The sequence below is a fragment of the Mytilus californianus genome, unplaced genomic scaffold (genome assembly GCF_021869535.1).
Source record: "Mytilus californianus isolate M0D057914Y unplaced genomic scaffold, xbMytCali1.0.p SCAF_1, whole genome shotgun sequence".
Lineage (NCBI taxonomy): Eukaryota > Metazoa > Mollusca > Bivalvia > Mytilida > Mytilidae > Mytilus > Mytilus californianus.
The window spans coordinates 33,158,580-33,181,257 of record NW_026262581.1 but is presented as its reverse complement, the minus strand read 5'-3'; the positions used below and the strand labels follow the sequence as shown (position 1 = coordinate 33,181,257).

Sequence of the window (22,678 nt, the reverse complement as noted above, 5' to 3'; positions counted from 1 at the left end):
ACTAATGAGTATTGTGCAGCTTAAATGTACATCTGCCGTACTGAATTATAAGCCGGGTTTCTTTGATGGTTTTATACAAGTTCCCATGAGAGCTCATGCTTATCAAAAACCATGTGAAGTACAATATATGTGGTGAAGGATTTGGTAGACAAAAAAGAAATACAGATTTTTTTTGGAACACGCACTGGATGATTTGTAGATCTCAATTTGCTTGGTTTTTAACTTGAAGTTTGCTGTTTAAAATTTTAGATTTTTTGTTAAGTACCAAATATTGTTTTCGCGATATATAACACTTGATTGCATTTTACCCGTATGTTCTATATATAGCCGCTATGACCATGGTTGTTTATGTAATGAAATGTAATTTGAAAGCTATAATTAAGCTATTTCAAGGATCAACTGTGTGAAGTTAAGATTTGATATCAGTTGGTTCAATTTCCTAATAGAAGAATATGTTTGAAAAAGTCTAAGGACAACATACACCTAAGTGATAGCAAATGCTCTACTGACAGCTAAGGGAAGAAAAAGGAAAGAAAATATCAGGACAAGAAAGCACGAACAATCAAACTATTCTGAAAGATGCGTAGAAACAAATTGATCTGAGACCAACTTCCTGCTTCCATTAAGATCAAAGTACCTGCGACTCTTTTCACAAAAAATCTTACGATTAGAATTGATCGTAAGTTATACTGAAATGTGTATGACTTAAGAGTAATTTTACTCTTAAGATTTTTTGTGAAAAGAGCTGCAGGCTTATACATTGGTATGTCAAACGCGCATTTTATCAAAAAGCTGACGTGTAGTATACATTGGTATGCCATACGCGCATTTCATCAAAAAGGTGAAGTGTAGTATACATTGGTATGTCAAACGCGCATTTCATCAAAAAGCTGAAGTGTACAGAAAATCTTATCATTACATTACGTGTTAATTTAATTCAAACTATTTTGTATTACCAGCACGCATTGTTAGTAGCATTACACGTTTTGAATTACACAGATCACCCATAAATTCCTTTATTTTATCCTTGATCCATCATTTCTCCCTATAAATTAAAATGTATTATGCAACTATCAAGTTATATCAAGCCGGTGCTCACAATATAATGATGTATTTGTAAAACATCAGTATGTTACGAATATTAAACTAGATTATTAGATTTTTGCTGTTTAACTTCTCCAATGAAAGGAAAATCTGTACAAGAAATGCTAAAATAGACTATTTTAAGATCTTTTTATTTATATGAAGACATATATAAATTTAAGTAATATTTCAACCCAAAGATAGATAGCTTGCTGCAAAATGGCCTAAACAGAGATGATGTTATTGCTAAATTATGTTTTTGGATAAGGCTGTTTTTCATATTAAGTTAAGCGAAACCCTATAGGTGAAATAACCGATTAAGTCATATTTGTGAATTTCTACATATTTAAGACATCACACATTCAAGTTGAGTGACATCAAAACTGAAATGTATGCGCTTAAACAACCAGTGTATTCCATCGTAATAATTTATTTAAAGAATTACCAGAATGGTAAAATGAATGGAGAATTTCACATTTTCAGGAACAAACAATGTCTCAACTTCATTCCAATCTAAAAGTATTGATTGAATGAAAGTAAACCAAAACATAAACATAAAATAGGATATCCCATAATATAGCATACATATTTACATTTCCAGGTAAGTTAAAGGGAAAATTCGCGATTTTTTACTTTTCATCTTATTATGTTCATAATACCATAAAAAACATATTTACCAAGTTTTATCTGGATATGAACACTAATAAAGAAGAAAATTGGGAATTAATAATTTAATTTATTCCAACTTCCTGACTTATGTGACGTAGTTTAAGTCTTTTTGCATGCCGGGAGTGAATAAATCTCGTTGTAAGTCTTGTTCGTTAATCATCTAATAACGCGATTTAAAGCGCATCGACGACTTTTGGCGTAGCTATTAACCAACTAATAATTAAGAAAGTAAAGTGATCCGCCGTGCAACTTTCAAAATTAAAATGTACAATTTACTTATAAGGATTTCTGATATGATTATAGTAATAAAAGTAAATCATACAATAGAATATATTTTCATGAATTTTTTTTCCGACGGATATTTTGAACAAATATATTTAACTGATATTGTTTTACAAATGCATGTTTGTATTCCCACCTGAAGGCTTTTACTTTAGTCGAGTAATGTGTAAATACAATGTGTATTGTACTGTGACACTAAGTGACCACCTGTTGAATGCGTGGTTAAATTCAAGGTAATTAAAAGATTAGCATTCTGTAATTCTATTCTTTTGATCTTCACTCGGTGAATTTTAGCCAACACGGTTCACCGTTACAGGTGTGAACAACATTTCGTATGAATGATAAAAACATTAATTATTTGGGGAGGAATATGGTGGCAAAATACCTGAATTGCCGTTATATACATGTATATCTTTTATATTTTGCGTAAGCTTAATTTTAAAATAGATAGGTGAGTATTTTGTTGTAACATCGAAATTCTGAATTACTTTCAATTAAATAATTTTACAAATAAAAATGGCCCACGAAAACGAGCGTATAAACCAAACACTGTACTTACTTTTTCAAATTATCATGGGTATTAACCGTGAATATTTCAATGTTTAGAGAAAATTATCGCGGTTACATGATTAATATAGCTTGGTCCGTCCACAGCGATCTACATTTACCTAATCGGGAATGCCCTTATTAAAATATTTAAAATCTCACAACGTATACATACTTTAGCTATTTGACCAACGATGTTTAAAAAAAATAACAGAATCAATCTAACGTCAACTTTCCTTTTTTGAATGGAGACAGACCGGAGGAATCAATTTTCAATGTGCTTTATATCTTGTACCTTTGCAAGACTTATCATTCATTCATAAACCCACTTTATACCAGAGACATATATGTCAGTTTTAACTGACAAGAATACACCTAAAGCGGACAAGCAGTATTTTCTTTAAGTTTCTGTGATTTAATACCAAGAAAGAAAAAAATCCCGAAATTAATTTGATACTTTGATACTCAATATTTTTCCTGGAAAATATTCATATCCTCGTTTGGTCTGAAAATAAGATAAGAATTTGGTATACAGAACATGCAGAAGTGTGAATGTCATAAAACCTTGTTATATCAGAAACCATTATAAATGTGAACCTGTATACGTAAGACCTCATGGGACGTCACCTAACCACATACAGGTAATATACAAGTAGCTCTGTTATACCCGGAAATGTCAAGGTAAATCACTACCGATACAGAATGTACCAATGCAAAGAAAATTCTGATGATTGTGAAGCATGACCATTCATGATTTTAGAGGAGTCTTAGGTGGAAATTGCCGGTACGATTTAAATTCTGACTATATTTTTTTCTCTCAATTTAAATCACTGAACTTAAAAAAAAAAAAGAAACATACGCCCAAGATCAGAATTCTTCATGTAAATTCATAAATACAACGTTCTTATTTTGTAACTTTCGATATACTTCACCCCCAACCACCGCCCCCTTCCAACCTGGGAACAGTATATCTAACATAACACTGTTTGTGTACCTGCCAAAATAAAAAAAAAAAGATGAAAAAAGAAAGAGATGAACGGTAAGTCACATCAGATTCAAATATTTATATGGTTGATTGTCGTTAACTAGAGATGTAAAGTTACATGTCTCTGCGTTAACTTATAAGAATGACAGGAAAGTATATACTTGAAATAGATTTATGATGATAATATGCAACTGCAGCACCCCTTTTTATCAAAGTGTACATGCATGTATTTTAATGACTGTCCGTTATTTCGATTAAGAATGACAAGTGTACGTGAAATTCTATAGTTGCCAGTGAGACTTTTTTTTTTACCAGATATGCGACTTTTCGTATTTATATTTTCTCTTATATTACTCTCATTTAATATTTTATGCATAAGTGCAATATTAGGAATGGTTTATCCCCCATCCCTATTAAGCTAACTAAATAAATTAATCAACCTTCTAGCTGACCAGACGTTAACACATCTACTATCAGACAATTCGGAGTGAAGTTTCTTTATTTCTTCAAATAAGCTTTTTGGGGATCATTAGTGTACGTCCAGTGGCATATATATTACATGCATGTCGGAACAGGAAAATTGACATGAGGTATAATAGAACCATGTTCACATTATTACATTATTATATATAATACACAACCATTGAGATGATGACGACTTTCTTAAACTGTTCAAAATAATCTTATGGAAATAAAAATCTGTGATTTTACTATGTGCATAACTTTGATGAACCAAAGCAAGTTAGATATACATAAATAAAATAAATAAAATAAATAAAATAAATAAAATAAATAAAATAAATAAAATTAAAATAAATAAATAAAATAAATAAACAAATAATTATTTTATTATAGTGTCACATATTTGATCAAACAATATATATATACAACAATTCATAATAAAAACAGAGATCAAATATCCAGCCTTAGAATAGACTTATGAGACACTTAGATATCGACCTGTATTTAAATCAGATTGGTTTTGGATGTTTCTTTCGTATATTCAATATACATGTATATATTCTAAATTGCGACTATCTATAGTTCCGTAACCATCTATCTAGGCGTATAATCCAATGATCGACAAGTGCGTACATTTTGTTAAATCAATATTTGTACGTTTCAAAATGTCCATAATTATTGACAACGAGTAATTACTTATATTTTCCCCAATTTACGTTTGGAAAATATGTAAATATATTTTTATTTTATCAAATCTTTTTTTGGAATTATTTAGATTTTCATAAATGTTCTTTACACCATAAATGTTATTTATAAACAAGCGTATGAGTTTAGTCATATATATAATTGCTATTATATCTATGGTTTAGCAGAGACATATAATATATATGTCTCTGGGTTTAGTAAAGACTAGCATATCACTATCGGACACGCAAGACAAAGATGTATATTCACCTGATAGTTTCAAAATGGAAAGTTACAAGTTATCGGCCGTGTACACTTCTCAATACCCTCAGAGGTGAAGTGATGCACGAACTTGCTTTATGTAATTGTGTAATAAGAGTTTAAAAGCCCGACAGGAAATCGCTTGAATACCTGGACGTGTCAACTCACAATACCTCTGGGAACAATTCCTTTAGCAATGCTGGTGATCAGATAAGGGAAGGTCCGAATTTATTTAAATAAGATTATTACATAAATGAATTATGAACACACTAGATTTTCGAAAACATTTTTACACGGAACACTTAATTTATCACTTTGAACTTTTTAACTAATTTCCATTAACATTTCTTGTTTCAAAAACTTATTAAAAAAAAACAGTTTCAAAACGACAGACCATAGTACTAGTTATTCAAAAAAAATTATATATAATTACATTTTCCGTATCAAGTTAGTTAGGAAAGGTTGCATGCACAACCATGTCTATTATAATCTTTTTTTGTGACCCGGGAAACTGTTTAGGCTTTCCTTGTCGGGTAAAACAACCGTACGCTTGACAAGATATCGACACTCAATTACGGCTACGTTAGGTTACTGCTTGTTTTGGTCCTTTGTGGTTTATAGATATATCGTGGTTTCTATTCAGGGATGATGTCAAAATGGCCGCACGCGGAGAAGTGATACTCTAAATTTAAAATCGATGGTGATCTCTTATCTAGCAGAATTAAACTTTAATATTTATGAATTTGTGGTTTTTGATACATAATCAACATAATATCAATTTTTCATTTTTTTGCGAAGTTTCCCTTTAATGAACTTTGCTGATCTACATGCAACAACAAAAAATGATTAAAAAACCAAAAGCTACAATGGAATAGCTGATGCATTTATCAACAATCTTTAGATTCACATAATCAAACACATAGACATTTCTAAATGAGAGGCGATAGATACCAAATGGACTTTCAAACTCATAAGTCGAAAATAAACTGACAACGCCATGACTAAAAAAGACAAAAAGACAAACAGACAAACAATAGTATATACACGAAACACAACATAGAAAACTGAAGACTGAGCAACACGAACCCCATCAAAAATTGGGGATGATCTCAGGTGCTTCGGAAGGGTAAGCAGATCCTGCTCCACATGTGAATTATATTCCAAATTTTGCATTGTTTTCTATCTCGGTGTCCTCGTGCTTCCTTTGGCGCGTGAGATCGTATGTTAGATTACCTTTCGGGTCAAAGTAAGAACTTTTAAAAAGAAAGGAACAGAAAGGACCGGTATATGAATTCATGACACAAAATTACTACATGAACATTAAACACTACGAGTGAAGGAACAACACTTTCTTTGTTGTTCATCAAGTCACAGAACATGTTGCAAAAATCTCCCTCCTCACTGCAAGTTTTATTCGGTTCCTATCACCAGCTTGAGAGGCATTCTTAGCAAAGTGTCGACCACGCTACAACTGTGCATTGAAGAACCGAACTACAGGGTTATATTTACCTATTTCAAAATTATGCCTTTAAAATAGTCTAAAAGTGTCATTTCCTGTTTCCCTGCTGAACATATGACATTTTAGTCCGGTTGACTTGAAATACTGCTTCATTCCTCCATTCATTTTTATTATTTGTCGGAAAACATACCTCTTAATTATTTGTAAAAGATACATCGCTACACTATAACATCTAAGTTTTACTTCATGCTGTCGCAAACACAATGTGTGTAGCCGTAACGAATGGTCGTCTGATAAGGGAATGCACGTTGTTACTGAAAGCTAGCTTGATATAAGATCTAAATCTGCTGATACTGAAATTCATATCTTCTTATACCCTAATGCAACCTTATTAATTTTGTTCAGCCTATATTGCTTCAAGGACCCATTTTCCTTTCTAGAAATTGGCAAATTCATTGAAAGCCTGACAATTGCCTGATATTTGAGAACAGCTTATTTGAAATGTCGAAAAAAGAAAAATCACAAAAATACTGAACTCCGAGGAAAATTCAAAACGGAAAGTCCCTAATCAAATGGCAAAATCAAATGATAAAACACATCAAACGAATGGACAACAACTGTCATATTCCTGACTTGGTACAATCCAGCACATCTTCTTGCAATACTCAAAGCTTTTATAATGTTCATTTCTATTAATTAGAACATATGTAGTATGACATTAAATTAGACTCCAAACAAAACTTTTTTTGTCCTAAAAACAGTACATTTTATTGAAAAATGATATCCTCTCAGGAAAACTGATTTATACAGCATGAGACTCGACGTCATTATCTTTATTAAGATGATTATGGCAATTTTGAGAACACAATAAAACTTATCTATAGATTTCCTACTGCGACTTGCTTTAAATAAATATGAAAAATTCGTGACATAATAGATTTTGTGAAAAAAATGGATTAAAATTCCTACTACAGAAAATGTTACAATAAAGTCGCCTTTCGTTTAAACGATAAAAAGCCTAAGGTTGCCATTGACAATAGAAAAGAGAATGGAAGCGGGTTATGTGTCAAAAAACAACAACCCGATCAAAGAGCAGAAGACAGCACAAGGCCACTATAATGGGCCTTCAACGCAGCCAGAAAAAGTTTGCCGCTGTCGACAGATGTTCAATAATTCACATTGGACCACTGTTGAATGTGTTAAAATTCCCCCTTTTTTTATTAAATTTGTTTCTAAATATTATCTATTTTTTAATACAGGTATTTATTTTTTGCCATTTTCCATTTCTTTTTATTCACATTTTATGTTCAAATTGTATAATGGTGCACAAATATATCATTCATTTCCTTTTCCTGTTCTGGTTATTCAAGATATAATTTGGTTGAAATGCACTAAAAATTATCAATTAAGGGGAGCTAACTCCATATTTTGCTATCATTCTAACCAAGAGTTATCTAGAGATTTTTCGAATTACCAGACAAGCAGAAAAAAAAGACCTACCATTTCCAACTCAGGATGAGGGTAACTTCAAAATGTTTAGAATTTTTTTCTAAATTGCCTGATTCTTACAAAGACTGGCACTTAATTATATAACAACATGCTACTTTTGTATTATTTAAGGAATGACTGTAATATTTTTCTGTCTATCATGTCTATGAAGAAATAACATAAAAATGTGGTGCACAGTAAATAACCTGCGTAGCGGGTTATCTAAGAGTGTGCCGCATTTTTGAGGTTATTTCGAATAGACAGAAAAATATTACAGTCATTCCTTATAATTTAATTCAAAACATTTTTTAGGAGTTTATCAAGAAAAAACGGTCACATGGCAAAACTATGTCTATGAGCTAATAGACAAAAAACTTTCAGCCAATCAGAAGACCGTTACATCCAAAATTAAATTATTGCTAAATAAAAATAATCATGCCTGATAATCTAACCAATGAACATGACACATCCGATGGGTGTCACATGTGGAGCAGGAACGGCTGACCCTTCACAAGCACATGCATGATTTCGCTCTCGATTTTTTTTTTGGGTTAGTGTTTCTCAGCTTTTAGTTTTTTATGTACCGTTTTGCTAATGTTGTTTATTGTTTTACGTCAAGATTTTGTCTGTTTTTTTATAGGACTTTCGACTGCGTCCTAGGTATCTTCTTTCTCCATTTTATAACTGTTTATGTTTACATTCTACTAGTGTGTTACATGTTACAATAATTAAAAATACATTTTGTAGATCATGATCACATTACTGTTAATTGTTCAATGTTTCGGATACTAGCAGCTATCTCATATTAATAGCGTTTACAAAAGTACAATCAATATAATAAGACAGACGTCGTACTTGTGGAATAATTACGCTTGAGAAATATATTCTCCCTTGTGTTTAATATGGGACTTTGATTAAGTACTGTTCTGTTCTTATAATCAATGATCTCTGATAATTGGAAAGCTAAGCATGATTAATAATTGTGTAAACAAATCTATTGCATTTTATACACCGATTGGCATATTGTCTTAAAGAGCAGCACTTTGTTTTATTGAACCGATCAACTATTAAAAGTGCTTTATAGTTTTTCACTAAAAGGATATTGAGAAATTCATCAGAAAAAAGGATGGCAGAGAGTTCTGATAAAACCAAAACCGGTAAAACTGTAGTTATCGGCATTGATGGGAGCGAAAATTCACTGTTTGCAATTGAATGTAAGTGATATTGAATTTTTTATCCATTTTTATTTTGATTAAAAGAAATATTGTCAAGAATTGAAAGTAATATTTCGACATTTAACCAAATATGTTGGCTTTTAAAAGTATGATATTTTGCATATGTATTAACATAAATATAAAATAAGTAGCTGTGGTATGATTACCAATCAGACTACTAGTATTTTAAACAGATTCAAACGAAGCGGATTTAAGCAAATTTAGGTCACTGTATCACTGTATGATCCTCAACAATGATAAAAACTAATACCGTATAATCAGCTATAAAAGACCCCGACTTGAATAAATGTGAGACAATACAAACGAAAACACAGAAGGCTTGATTGAGGGTCGTAATGGGGGTACCTTCATGACGAATAACGGTAAAAATTCTTGCCCAATGACGTTAACGGTAATTTTTGGTACATGACGATAAAATGTACACTTTCTTTTAGACGATAAAAAAATCAACTGATTTTGACGAATCACGTTAAATGTTTTCCAAAAATAACGGTAACGATAATTATTTGAGACCTCTGACGAATCACGAAAAGGATATTTTGACGAATCACGGTAACATTTTAACCAATTTGACGCTAACGGTAGCCAAAAATGACCGTTTGACGCCTGACGGTAAATGGCATTCCTACCCTCTTGATTTATAACGACAATAAAAGAAAAAAACAAAAATATAACAGACAGAAACCAACGACATAGACGGAAATACAGGCTCCTTATTCTCAAAGACAAAAGAAAAAGCATCTTGCACAGTTCTTTTATTTCACTAACAGTTATATTGATGATGTTCTGTCACTCAATAACCCACATTTCAAAGAGTGCTTACATGTCCTTGTGACTAAATTTGAGATTAACTAAAGGATGCTGAAAGTAGAATGTCTGCTTCATATTTTATCTTTTCCTCGATATTGACACAGATAGATGACTTCAAACTAAAATCTATGACAAACTCGATGAAATAAACTTTTGAATTCTCAACTTCCCTTTTCTCAGCAGTAGCGTACCGCCTGCTCCATCGTGTGGCGTTTACACATATCAGTTAATGCGTTACACTCGTGCGTGTTCACAATATACGGACTTAATTAACGGAACAGGGGTACGCTCTTTTCGAAGACCTGCCCCAACAGAGTTATGAAGAAGAACGACTAAAATCGACACCTTTATGGTCATCATCACCAATTGGTTGACCGATATGATGTGTCGGTGTCTCAACTCACTAGCGACATATCTTCGCGGTCGTTTGTCTCAAGACTTAGTATAGTCGTCAGATCTGCAATTTTACTAATTGTGACATTGGACTGAGCGTGAAGAATTCGCATGGCGGGTGATGCATGCAAAGCAGGAGACGCTTATCCTGTCGACTTACATGGTCTCGCTCCTTTTGGAGTTTTTGCGATTGCCCTTTTCTTTGTTTGTTACCTTGTTTTGTCGCTTCCTAATCAATTTCTGAGATTTGAACATTGGTAAACGTGTCGCCCTAATGTTTTTGAGCCAATCAGCTATCAACCCTACCCTAACCTTGGACAATGGCGTGCCGGCATAATACAAGAACAAACTGTAAAAATCAGTTTGGAATGGTTTGACATAAGAATGTGAAAAAATATATGCGGGGAAGTTAGATGGTGATGGCAGAGAACATACTTTATATGTATACACAGAAATACTGTGAAGTCCACTTGAAATGATCTCCTAAATGTTATATCACCTTACAAATATCATCTAATACAAAAAGAAAGTATTGCATGATCTTTAGAGTATCAAGGGAGAAAGGTTGGGTTAATGCTACTTCTTATGTAATGCATAGTACTTTCATTGCGAAAAATAGGATCAGTATTTGGTATATGCTGATCTGAACGATGTCAGTACAATATTTTGTAGGTCTAATATACAAGAATATGGTTGTGATTCAATGAATCTCCCTTCAATTGGGATTTGTTAGTCAAATTGAGTCAATTAGAATGATAATCCATTTAGGCAAGCATTTTTATGAAGTTTGTGTATTAAAATAATGAATTTTTCAAATTGATATTATTTTTCAAAATCTGTTAATTCAGTTTAAAATCATAATGTGGTTGGAAGTTTACTTTCAAATATCAAAAATGGTCTCGTCTCACCTCGGACAGAGGCAAGTCATGTGCTTAATTTGCGGCAAGGTATACTCGAAATTGCTATCTTTTGCTCTCTGCCAGGCACGCAAATTGAGGAGCATATACTTCACGGTCAGCCCCGGGACAGAATAATGATTCCAGGTATGGGGAAATGTAATGATGCAAACTATTGTCTTGTTGGCACACACGTTTAAATCCGAAGCTAACAAGTTAAAGCGTTATGCGTATCAAGATAACCAATAAAACTCAATTATCATATCTAAGCTTCCTCACAGTGAAGTCTTCGTGTTCATGAGGTTATTCGTAATACGTAATGCCTTTCTGATAAACATTATCATAGTTTCATTATTATCTTTTAAATGTTTGCAGACATCTGACATAATTCATTTTTTATCCCCTTGTTAGATAAACAGCACCTGTTGTGTGATAGTTCGTATGGTTATGTAATTATTTAGATTCTATATTTTAAATAGATGTTTATATTGATAAGTATTTAATAAATAAAATGTGTTATTCCAAAATACAACATTCATTACACATTAAGCGAATTCACAGGCATCAAAGAAAAAAAATAATTGCATTTTTAACATTTATAAAAATGTTCAACTTATATGTTATCTTTAGTATCACTACAAAAGTCAAAAAGTCTGAAAAGACCAGTTTTTGTCTGAATTTGCATGAATTTTGACTCGACATTCTTAATTTGTCTGAATAATTTTTAAAAATTCTTGACATAGTATGAATTTGTCTAATAAGGTTCTTGATTTTTCTTGACAAGTGTCTTGATAGTATGAACATTGTCTTAAAATTTCTCGACACTTCCTGTATCATCTGATAAGAGTCTGGAATAGTCTCGACCAATTCTTGACTGTCTTAAATTTGTCTCGATCTGTCTTGACATATTCTTGACATTCTTAATAATGTCTGAATATGTCTCGACATATTCTTGACATTCTAAATAATGTCTGAATATGTCTCGACACATTCTTGACAGTCTTAAATATGTCTTGACACTATCTCAACAGTATAAATTTCGCGTGAAATGTGAACAGACTTATTTTGCACTGTTTATGACATTCTATTGCTGTTATATACTCCTTTTTATTATGGCTAAACTAAACTTTGAAGAATCAAGGATTAATTTGGTATAGTAAGATACCCTTTTGGTGCAACTAAGTTGGAATACCCTGAATAATCCCCCATGTAGTTTAATTTTGATTTATTTTTATTAAACATTTAAGTAATTGTTTTCACTTGGAATATAAGTCGAAGGTATTGACAAACAGCATTTAGATTTTTGCCGTTCGCAAAACTGCCAGTCAAATTTGCTTTACTAAAATAGGTGTCTTGTATCTCTTTTGGACCCCACAATTCATCTTTTGGGTTTGTGTGGCTAAAAAAAGAGGGGGGTGGGGGGGGGGCTTTCGTTTAGGTCAAAGAATTTGTTCCCATCTTGATTCAAAAACCTTATTCTTTTTTTAGAACAACCCAAAAACATTTTTTATTCAAATTTGAGTGTTGAATTTTATAATTTTTTATCAAAAATAAATATTTGTGATAACTCCTTCCTGAAAAGAAAAAAATGTTTAGATCTATATTATGCATGTCTGTTTGAGAACCATTTCATAAGACTGATGATTTCTATAGAAATCATTGATGGGACCCATTATAAATACATTTTTTTTATTATTCCTGGAGTAGATAATAATTTTCTTTTAATCTTTGGGAATTATTCAATTTGTTTTTATGTTAAAATAATTAACTTCATAATTTTGATGAAGAAAATCCATTTCAATTCAATTTTTTTTTCATCAAAATGATGATTTTCATTTTCATCTATCAACAAACTTTTTAAATTGTAGTGGCATGGTCGGTCAACTGATAAGTTGTATGGCTGATTACAGGTAAAGCAATAACTTCTATTTGACAGTTGGGTGAACTCTGGGGTGTGGAATACCTTAATTTTATGGGGAACATCCTGTCCATGTGTAATACTTAATATATTCCAACAGATGACATTACACAAATTTTTCTTCTATTAAATGAATGATTTGTATATCATCATAATTTGCTATTTATATAAACCACATTTTGGTATAATAATTATTTACCATATCAACATTGAATATTATGAATGTAGAATGAAATATGTCTACAGTATGATTGGTTTGATTCATTTAATTTATAAGATTTAGGAATCAAAATTTGTAATTATTTAAAAACCCACATTGAAATTGTTTTATATCAACACACCCACATTTGAATTATTTTATACTTTATATTTCATAGCCATATTTGCATTTGTAAAAATATTTATATACCCAAATTTTCAATTATTTTACATGCCCAACTTTTAGTTTTGTTGTAAAGAAGTGTAACTTGAAACAACAGTATATCATATAAAGAGAAATAAAGATTAAAGTTATATCATGAATATTGGTCATGATTTGTAAAACTCAGAACTGTCAAGTAAATTTAAGACACGATTCAAAATGTTCAGAATATGTCAAGCCATACTGAGAAAAAATAAGAATGTCGAGAATATGTCGAGAAATTTCAAGACAGTATTCAAATGTCAAGAATTTGTCAAGAAATTTTAAGACCATATTCAGAATGTCGAGAATATGTCGAGTAAATTTCATACAAATTTAATATAAATGAGAATTTGTCAAGAAAAATTAAGACACAAGTCATACTTTTGGAGAATGTCGAGTAAAAGTTCATGCAAATTAAGACAAAAACTGGTCTTTTCAGACTTTTAGACTTTTGTAGTGTATTGTGTACATATAAACAAATAGTCGATCCAAATAACAATGAGGAGAAAAGCGTCAAAATTACCTCTTAGAATCAAAGTTTTTGTGACCAATGCAATTACAAAGAATAAGCTAAAATTTCGTTTTTTCCCATAAGGATCCTGTGAAAACGGAAGTAAAACATTATACAATCACAACTTAATTCCTGTATTCTCCAATTTTGTTGACCTCTCTATTTTTTTTTCACTCTTTATTATAATGTTGTGTGCCAAGAGGAGAAGCATCAATTTTTAATTCTAGTAGTTAAATGTCGTTGGTTTCACCTGATGCTTGAACCTTCCGTATTCTAAGTTTGTCTATATGCTGAAGGTGAAACCCACAATCTTCCGCATTCTAAACGAGAACATTAATGCAACAATATTGAAACGGCCATTTCGTTTCAAGACATTGAGAAAGACAATTTATGTAAACACTTATAGCTTACAAGACTTTGAATTACTTTTGAATGCAGTCATTTGATAAAATGAATGTAAATTATATAAAAGAAACAAATACAATTTAAAAGAATTCTGAATTTTGTATTATTATACAACTATATCTTTCACTAGAAATCTCGTTTTATTCTATGAAGCTGCTGCATAATTTCTTTATAAAATAGTCAGAAATAGATGATTATCAACATTTAGAAAAGATATCCAACTGATAAATGAACGCATTGTAATTGTTTAAATAACCTTTAAGATAAATATTTATATTTTGCACATCAAGTTTTACACATGTAGCAGTAAAATATAAGTAAACAATTTAAACATAACTTTTAAATTATATCTTATCCAATATTTGTTTTTGTCTCGCCTGCTACGAAAGTCGCAATAATCGAGACATAGGGATAATTATCTGGCGGCGGGGGCGGTGGCTGCGTAAAATATTTGTATACAGCTTTATATTTCAGAAGGTTGAATACCTGAATGCTTCATACTTTGTTTGCAGATGCCTTATGTTACGAAGTTTCCGTCTGTAATATGTCCATTGGCCTTGACCTCATTTTCATGCTTCATTGACTGCTTGAAAATTGTTTTTTTTCATGTGAATTTATCACTAAATATGAGTAATAGAATAACTATTTTTGGTGTATATGTTCCTTGCAACGTCTACATGTCTGTCAGGGTTCATCTGACCTCGATCTCATTTCATGGATCAGTGATCAAGGTTAAAGGTGCGTGTTTAGGTTCGTTTCTCAGATACCATAAGCGAATGATCGTAAGGGCATTTTCATGGTTCATTGGTCAATGTTACGTTTTTGTGTTTTGGTCTGTTTATTTAAGTGCTATAAGCAATAGATCAACTATATTTGGTGTATGGAATAATTGTAAGGTGTACATATATAAAAATAAGGAGATGAGGTATGATTTCCAATGAGGCAACTATCAATCAAAGTTCAAATGAAGTTGATGTAAGCAATTATAAGCAACCGTACGGTCTTCTTCCATACCGTATTGTCGGCTTTAAAAGGCCCCGACATGAAAAATATGAAACAATTCAATTGAGAAAGATAACGGCCTAATTTATAACAAAACAATTTACGAAAAACAAATATGACAGACATGAACCATCGACAACCACTGAACTACAGGCTCCTGACTTAGGACAGGCACATAAAAAATGTGGCGGGGTTAAAAAGGTGTACATGTCTGTGCCACTGGATTTATCTGACCTTGACCTCATTGTCATGGATCTTTAAAAATGTTAAGTTTATGTGATACTTGCAGTAAAACCTGTTTCTTTAAGACTTTTAACATAAAATCAATGGTCAGTAAAGCAGGCGAGACATTTCAGCGTGTGCACACTTTTATTTCCTTAATTCATGACTTTCTTGAAATTTGTTTTTTATACATTTCTGAATTTCGATAGTAAACGAGATAGTCATGATTATTGTAAAGATAAGATCAACAGAAATATACACATGAATTTGAATCTAAAGGACACGGGAAAAGCCACCTGTAACCGATTTAAAGAAAGAAATATTGCAGCCAATAAGTTATGCCTTACTCTGTATACAATTTTTTTTTATAACGTTTTGCAATTACAGGCCAAACATCTCAGACCTTCATCCTAGTCCTTCGGGGACACCCTCCTTTAACAGTTGCAGATCACACATTTCAGATCTTTATCATAGGCGAAGTACTTTGAAGTAACTAACCAAATTCATTACAAAAATCAATATCTGTTCGAAGAATTAAGCACAAAAATTGCAGGTAAAAACCGCAAAAAAATCAATAAAACAAAACATGCAAAAGCGGACCGATATTTCGACCTAATAGGTCTTTGTCAAGTGTTACAGAAAATATAAAAAAGTCAAGAAGCGAAGTTGACTAAATGTAAGAAATGTTACTTGATATGTTTGTGCCTATTGTATTGCTTGATTCATAATATTCCTGCATATGCATGACATATTTGCAACTGAATATTAATGAAATAACCATCAACCATCAAGGGACCATTCGACAACACTTATATCATTTTTAATTTTAGTTTCTTGTGTATAATTTGGAGTTTTGTATGACGTCCATTATCACTGAACTAGTATACATATTTGTTTAGGGGCCAGCTGAAGGACGCCTCCGGGTGCGGGAGTTTTTCGCTGCATTGAAGACCCATTGGTGACCTTCGGCTGTTGTCTGCTCTATAGTCGGGTTGTTGTCTCTTTGACACATTCCCCATTTCCATTCTCAATTTTAAGTTTGCTTGTTCGTTATATCACTTTATGACTGACTGTTATTTGTTTTTGATGTAATGCGATTGTATTGCATGATCTAGATATTTTCCGGGGGGTGGTGGGAGTGGAGAGTGTAACGATGAAATAAATGTTACCAATATGGCGTAAAAAAGGATTTGTCTTCTCAATATGCTGATCTGAAATAAGACCGTCTAGTATATCGTAGGTCTGAACGACAAGAATATGATTGTGAGTCAATGTATATATCTCTTCAATTTGGAATTCCTTGTCAAAGGGTGCTGCAAAATTTAATCTTGAATGTACAGTGATGGATAGGGTAAAATTTGTCAGATAAAAATCTTTATATTAAATATATAAGTACAACAATTGTCCGAAAATATATAAGGGTGATCATCCATTTAGATAATTATTCTAATCAAAATTGTGCAGCAAGTTTTCAATTTAACATAATTTTATAAAATCTGGTCAGTCTTCAACAATTCTTTGTTTGGAAGTTTACCATAAAATACCAATAATGGTAAATTCTCGCCGTGTTCTTATTTACAGGAGGGTCTAAGTGAAATACTTTGGAACAGAATATTTTGCTTCTCTGCTAAGCACACGAATTTAGAACCACAGACTGCTCTGTCAGCCCGAGGACAGAATAATTAATAAAGGTATAAAGAAATGTCATAATGCAAACTATTTTCTTGTAAGAACACACGCGTTTAAATACGACACTAACAAATGGAATAGTTCAGCGTAACTATAAAAATAAACATCAATTATCATATTTAAGCTTTCTCACTGTGAAGTCTACATGCACGACATATGCACGAGATTATTTGTAATACTCTATGTTCGCTAGTAAACATTATTTAAGTTTCATTTGTTTGTAGACATCTGACATAATTCTTATTTTATTAATTACTAGATAAATAACATCCGTTATGAATTCATTTGATTATCTAGTTATTTAGATGCTATATTAGTAATACATGTTTAGATTGGTATATGTTTTTTTTTTGCATAAAAAAAACTATAGTGTGTTATCCCAAATGAACACAATTGACTTCATATTGGGACAATTCACAAGCATCAAAGAAAAACAAGTTCATTGATTTCGTACTAATGGCATTTTTGACATTTTTATACATGTTGAACATAGTGAGCTTGCTTTATATGTTCAGTGTTTTGTACATTTTGTAAACAAAAGGTCGACCAAAATAACTGTGCAAATGAGGCGAAGGGCGCCATAATGACTCCTGACATTTTCAATAACAAAGTCTTGTTATAACAATGTAAATACAAAGAAAAAAAAACCTATGGTATCCAGTAATAACGGGGGTTCATTTACTATACAATGAGCGGTAGGGATGAGCCGCTGGAATATGTTATTATTTTCAGCTTCATACTATATGATAAAATCGAGAAATTAAAATGAAATGTATGGCAAGGTTGCTGATTGAATCAAAAGAATCTGAAACCAAAGCAGATGCGGTTAAAACTGCAGTCGTAAATACATCAGATATTTGTCAAATCTATTTAGCTCTCCATAAAATAGCGGAAGCAAGATAAATGTAACTTTTTATATTTTTGACAAAAATATTTAAAAGGGTATTAAAATATTTGAAAAGGGTGTCCCAACTCAATGTCTCAACTGCTCCTCCCTACAACAAAAAAGTTGTGAACTGCCTCAAACCCGAGTGACGAGTAGAAAATTTCATGCAATCACACCTCAATTTAATTCTTTTCTCCCATTTTGTTGACCTCTCTATGCTCTTTGATACTATTTACATGCCATGTGCATTGCGAAGAATCCTCAACTCTCAGTTTTAGTAGTTCAATGTCGTTTGTTTCACTCTATGCTAGAACCTCGTAGTATTTGCGAGTTTGACTATATGCTGGGGGTAAAACCTACAACCTTACGCATTCTGAACAAGTACGTTACTTTAACAATATTGAAACGGCCATTTCGTACAAAGACATTGACGAAAGAATGAAATGTAATATATAACTTTAAACTTCTTTTGGAGTTTTTTTTTGAAAACGAATATAAAAAGAAATACAAATACAATTTAAGAGAAATAAGAATTTCTTAACGTTTCTTGTATTATATAACTAGATATTGCACTAGATAAACCCGTTCTATGCTATGAAGCTGCTGCATTATCTCTTTACAAAATAGCCAAAAATAGATCATTATCAACATTAAGAAAAGATATCCAGCTGATAAATGCATTCTCATTGTTTAAACAACCTTTAAGATAAATACTAGTATTTATATTTTGCACATCAAGTTTTACACCTGTAGGCTTTAAATATTACTAAAACAATTAAACAAAACGATATTTCCCCTTTATCCTCATATTAATCTTAATTTTCAGCTTTCTAGAAACTTTTGGTATACATTTCTGAGTTTCTGTAGTTAAGAAGAAAGTTATAATTATTATATGAATAAGATCAACAGAAATATATACGGAATTTAAAATTTACTTGACAAGGGAAAAGCCATCTTTCACCGAATAGAAACGAGGACTGCTAAAAGCTTGTTTCCGGATCCTATTAATTATTTAGTTTTATTAATATGTTATTGCAAAATAATGTATATTATGTGACTTGAATTAAATCAATAAAATATGTTAACACTCGTTTTACAATTGCAGTCCAAACATTTCCAACTGTCATCCCAGTGCTTCGGGCACACAGTTACAGACCATTCATTTTAGATCTTAATCGAAGGAGAATTACTTTGAGGTTACCACCGAAACTTCTTACAAAAATCAATATCTGTTCTAATAAACAAGCACCAAAATTGCAGGTAAAATACCAAAAACACAAAAAAAAACAAAAAAAAAAACAAAAAAAAAACCACAAGACATACAAAGGCGGACCAATATTTCGACCTAATAGATAGTTATCATTGACACAATTTAAGTTGGAGTTATTTCTCTTTGGCATCCATGTTGTAATGCAAACAGATTGATTTTCTTACCTGAAAAACCAAATTTGAACTTGTGGTACAATCAAATCTGATAAAAAATCCTTACTCAATTAAAGGGATATTAAACATGTGTTTAAACAAATAATAGTGGATATGAAAACAACTTTTTTCAAAGTCTAGTTGTCAATATTACAATTTGAATATCAACTGGTTGTTTTATGAAGGATTTTGTGTACATTGCCCTACAACATGGTGACAAAGGGAAACAACTCTTGATTTAACACTGATTCTCAGCAAATCGGGACCATTTTTATTTTATGACAAACTACTTGAAATGACATAAATTTGTATTGGCTAAATGGTGATAGATCTGAAAAGGCAACACAGGTATATGTTTTACAAGCTTCTAAAGTTAAATACTCAACAGAAAAAATATCTATACCATCAGGGACATTCGTTTTACTCAAAATAATACGTTTTAGTGTAAGGCTGGAGTAATTTTAATATTCTTCTACGTAGCAATTGTGTTAGTTTTAGCTAGATATCTTCCTTGACTTTCAAAAACATATTTGTTTAGACATTTTAAAGCAGATGAGGCTTCAAATATCTACAGGGACAACAAATCACGTTTTGGACCTGATTTCCTGAGAATGAGTGTCTGAAAGCTCAAATTATGTCAATTGGAAACTATCTATAGGTCTTTGAAAAAAAAGTCAAGAAGTGGTGTTGACCAAGAAGTGTTACCTGCTATTTTTATACCTGATTGATTCATTATATTTCAGCATATGCATGAAATATTTGCAACTGGAAATTAATAAAATATCCATCAATCAAAAAGCAGATATTTTTTTTCAAGACTATTCGTCAACACTTATTCCTTCAATCAACTATATGTAATTGCACTGAAATAAGAAAATAGTCATTTTTCACATAGCAAACCTATTACTCTTTTAGCAATCGACAAACTACCAGTTCGATTTTAATCAGCCTTAGTTAATTACAGACATTATTGAAAACGGATGTCCTGCTTTTCATCATACTGAAACCTTAATGAGCTTGAATGCTAGCTCAGATACTAAAGATATTTACCTTTTTAGACTTAGCAGTTCTAAGAAATGAAGACTTATACAGAGTTTAATTTAATTCAGCAGTATCTTTTTTTTCAGAGAATAATCAGAATACAAAATTAAATAGTTATATTAAACGAAATTTTTGGAATTGCAGTACATATAATTTGAAACAAATTATCTCTGAATAAAAATTTCACAATTATGAATAATTAATGTTATAAAGTGTCAATCATTTCCAACGCCTGTAGATTTCATTTCTAAATAAGAGAAACTCTTTTATGCGTAATACGTTTTGTAACGGTCGCATTATATTTGGACACTTGTTAAATGGAATAGCAAGCCTGTATTAAAAATAACAATAGAAAAATTTTAGTCCATAAACCTATCTACACCGTTAACTAATTGTTTAACTCTAGAATGTTTACTGTCACAATTTGGTTGAGGGTTTTATTCGTAATAAGTGGCTTACCTTAGTACTTAGTAATTTGGTCTATTCGTTACTTGCATGTATTTTGTGAAGAATCTTATACACTGTATGGCTATACGGAGATTAAATATAATTATTCTAGGATTTCTTCGTGATATACACAAGACGCTGTCACGGTGGTTTCGCAGGAGTCCTGGAATCCTGACACGACTAACGATTTTCTTCTAAACGATGTATTGATGCTACACTTTTCGTTAGAATAACTAGTTAATCAAGATTGATGAAATTACAGAATTTTCAATTAACTGCTAAGTGCCATATAAATTATCATTGAAGATACTGCAACCATCATCTTACGTTAATTTCGAACCAAATTATTATTGATGTATTTCATGTTTGACTTGTTGTGTTGAAAGTAATGTTATATAGGCAAACATAGTTACGTCTACAAATTTTCTTTAACCGTCTTTCCCTAGGCCGGATTTGAACATTGATATCGCGGCAACTCCGTCTGCACTACATCCAGCAACTTATATAAAAAGGGCGAAGTGATATTATTGCGAATGAGAAAACGTACAACCAGAGAACAACAGACGCGGATTTGAGGAGCAATAAGTCCCCAATCGGTCTAAAAAATAAGCAAACCTATTCGTATATATATATATATATATATATATATATATATATATATATATATTGTTATAGACAAAATGTGAAACAATTCAAACCAAAAAAAACAACGACATGATTAATGCTAGCATAAAACAATGAACGAAAAATAAAATATGGAAGCAACCAACAACAACCACTAAATTTTAGACTCCTGACTTGGATAGGCACATATAGAATGTTCCGGCGTTAAAAACATTTGCACAACCCTAACATTACCTTGAACAGCATTATAACAGCACAATATAAGAACAATCTGTAAAAGTCTGTTGTAAAGGACTTAAGTTTATTATTGTGAAGATCGGTAAGCAGCACAAATAAAACAACTTACAAAAAAATAAGGTACCGATCTATGAGCACTCGCAGTTGCCGAAAGATCGACCACTAGGCTAGGTCTACCAGATTTTATGAAAATATAGCCTTTTTTTAGTCAAGTGATGGCTTTCATCGTCTGTTTTATCTAGGGTTGTAATACAGTACTTAATTCATGATGGCATGAAGATGGAATATCAGGCGGGTCATATATTGGTATATATAAATAATTGCATACTTTAGACTCGAAATAATTTTGCATGTACATGTTAATGTACATAAATGTAAGTTTTAGCCTTTTGTGAATCAAATGTCTTTCGTAAGTATTGAATCAAAGTTCGGATCTTTTATAAACAGTTAATGACTGTATTTTGACTTAATTTGAATAATGAACAAACAATGTATATGTCGGCGCAAATTCGAAAAAAACATTCATTTTATAAAGATTGAAATAAGATCTTAAACGTTGTTACTTGTATTTGGACTAGCTCGTATGTAGTTCGTTTCCCCAGGGAAAAAAATGGTTGA

The 22,678-nt window shown here is 31.6% G+C and overlaps 1 protein-coding gene across 1 annotated transcript in view; it reads left to right on the top strand.

The window, feature by feature from the left end:
• The first annotated feature begins 8,569 nt into the window (after nt 1–8,569).
• LOC127718965 (universal stress protein YxiE-like) overlaps nt 8,570–22,678 on the top strand; it is a 45,882-nt gene continuing 31,773 nt past the window's right edge. Inside the window, exon 1 of the mRNA XM_052225039.1 lies at nt 8,570–9,133. Coding sequence (XP_052080999.1) covers nt 9,046–9,133 — 88 coding nt within the window. The 5' untranslated portion in view covers nt 8,570–9,045. The remainder of the gene's footprint in view (nt 9,134–22,678) is intronic.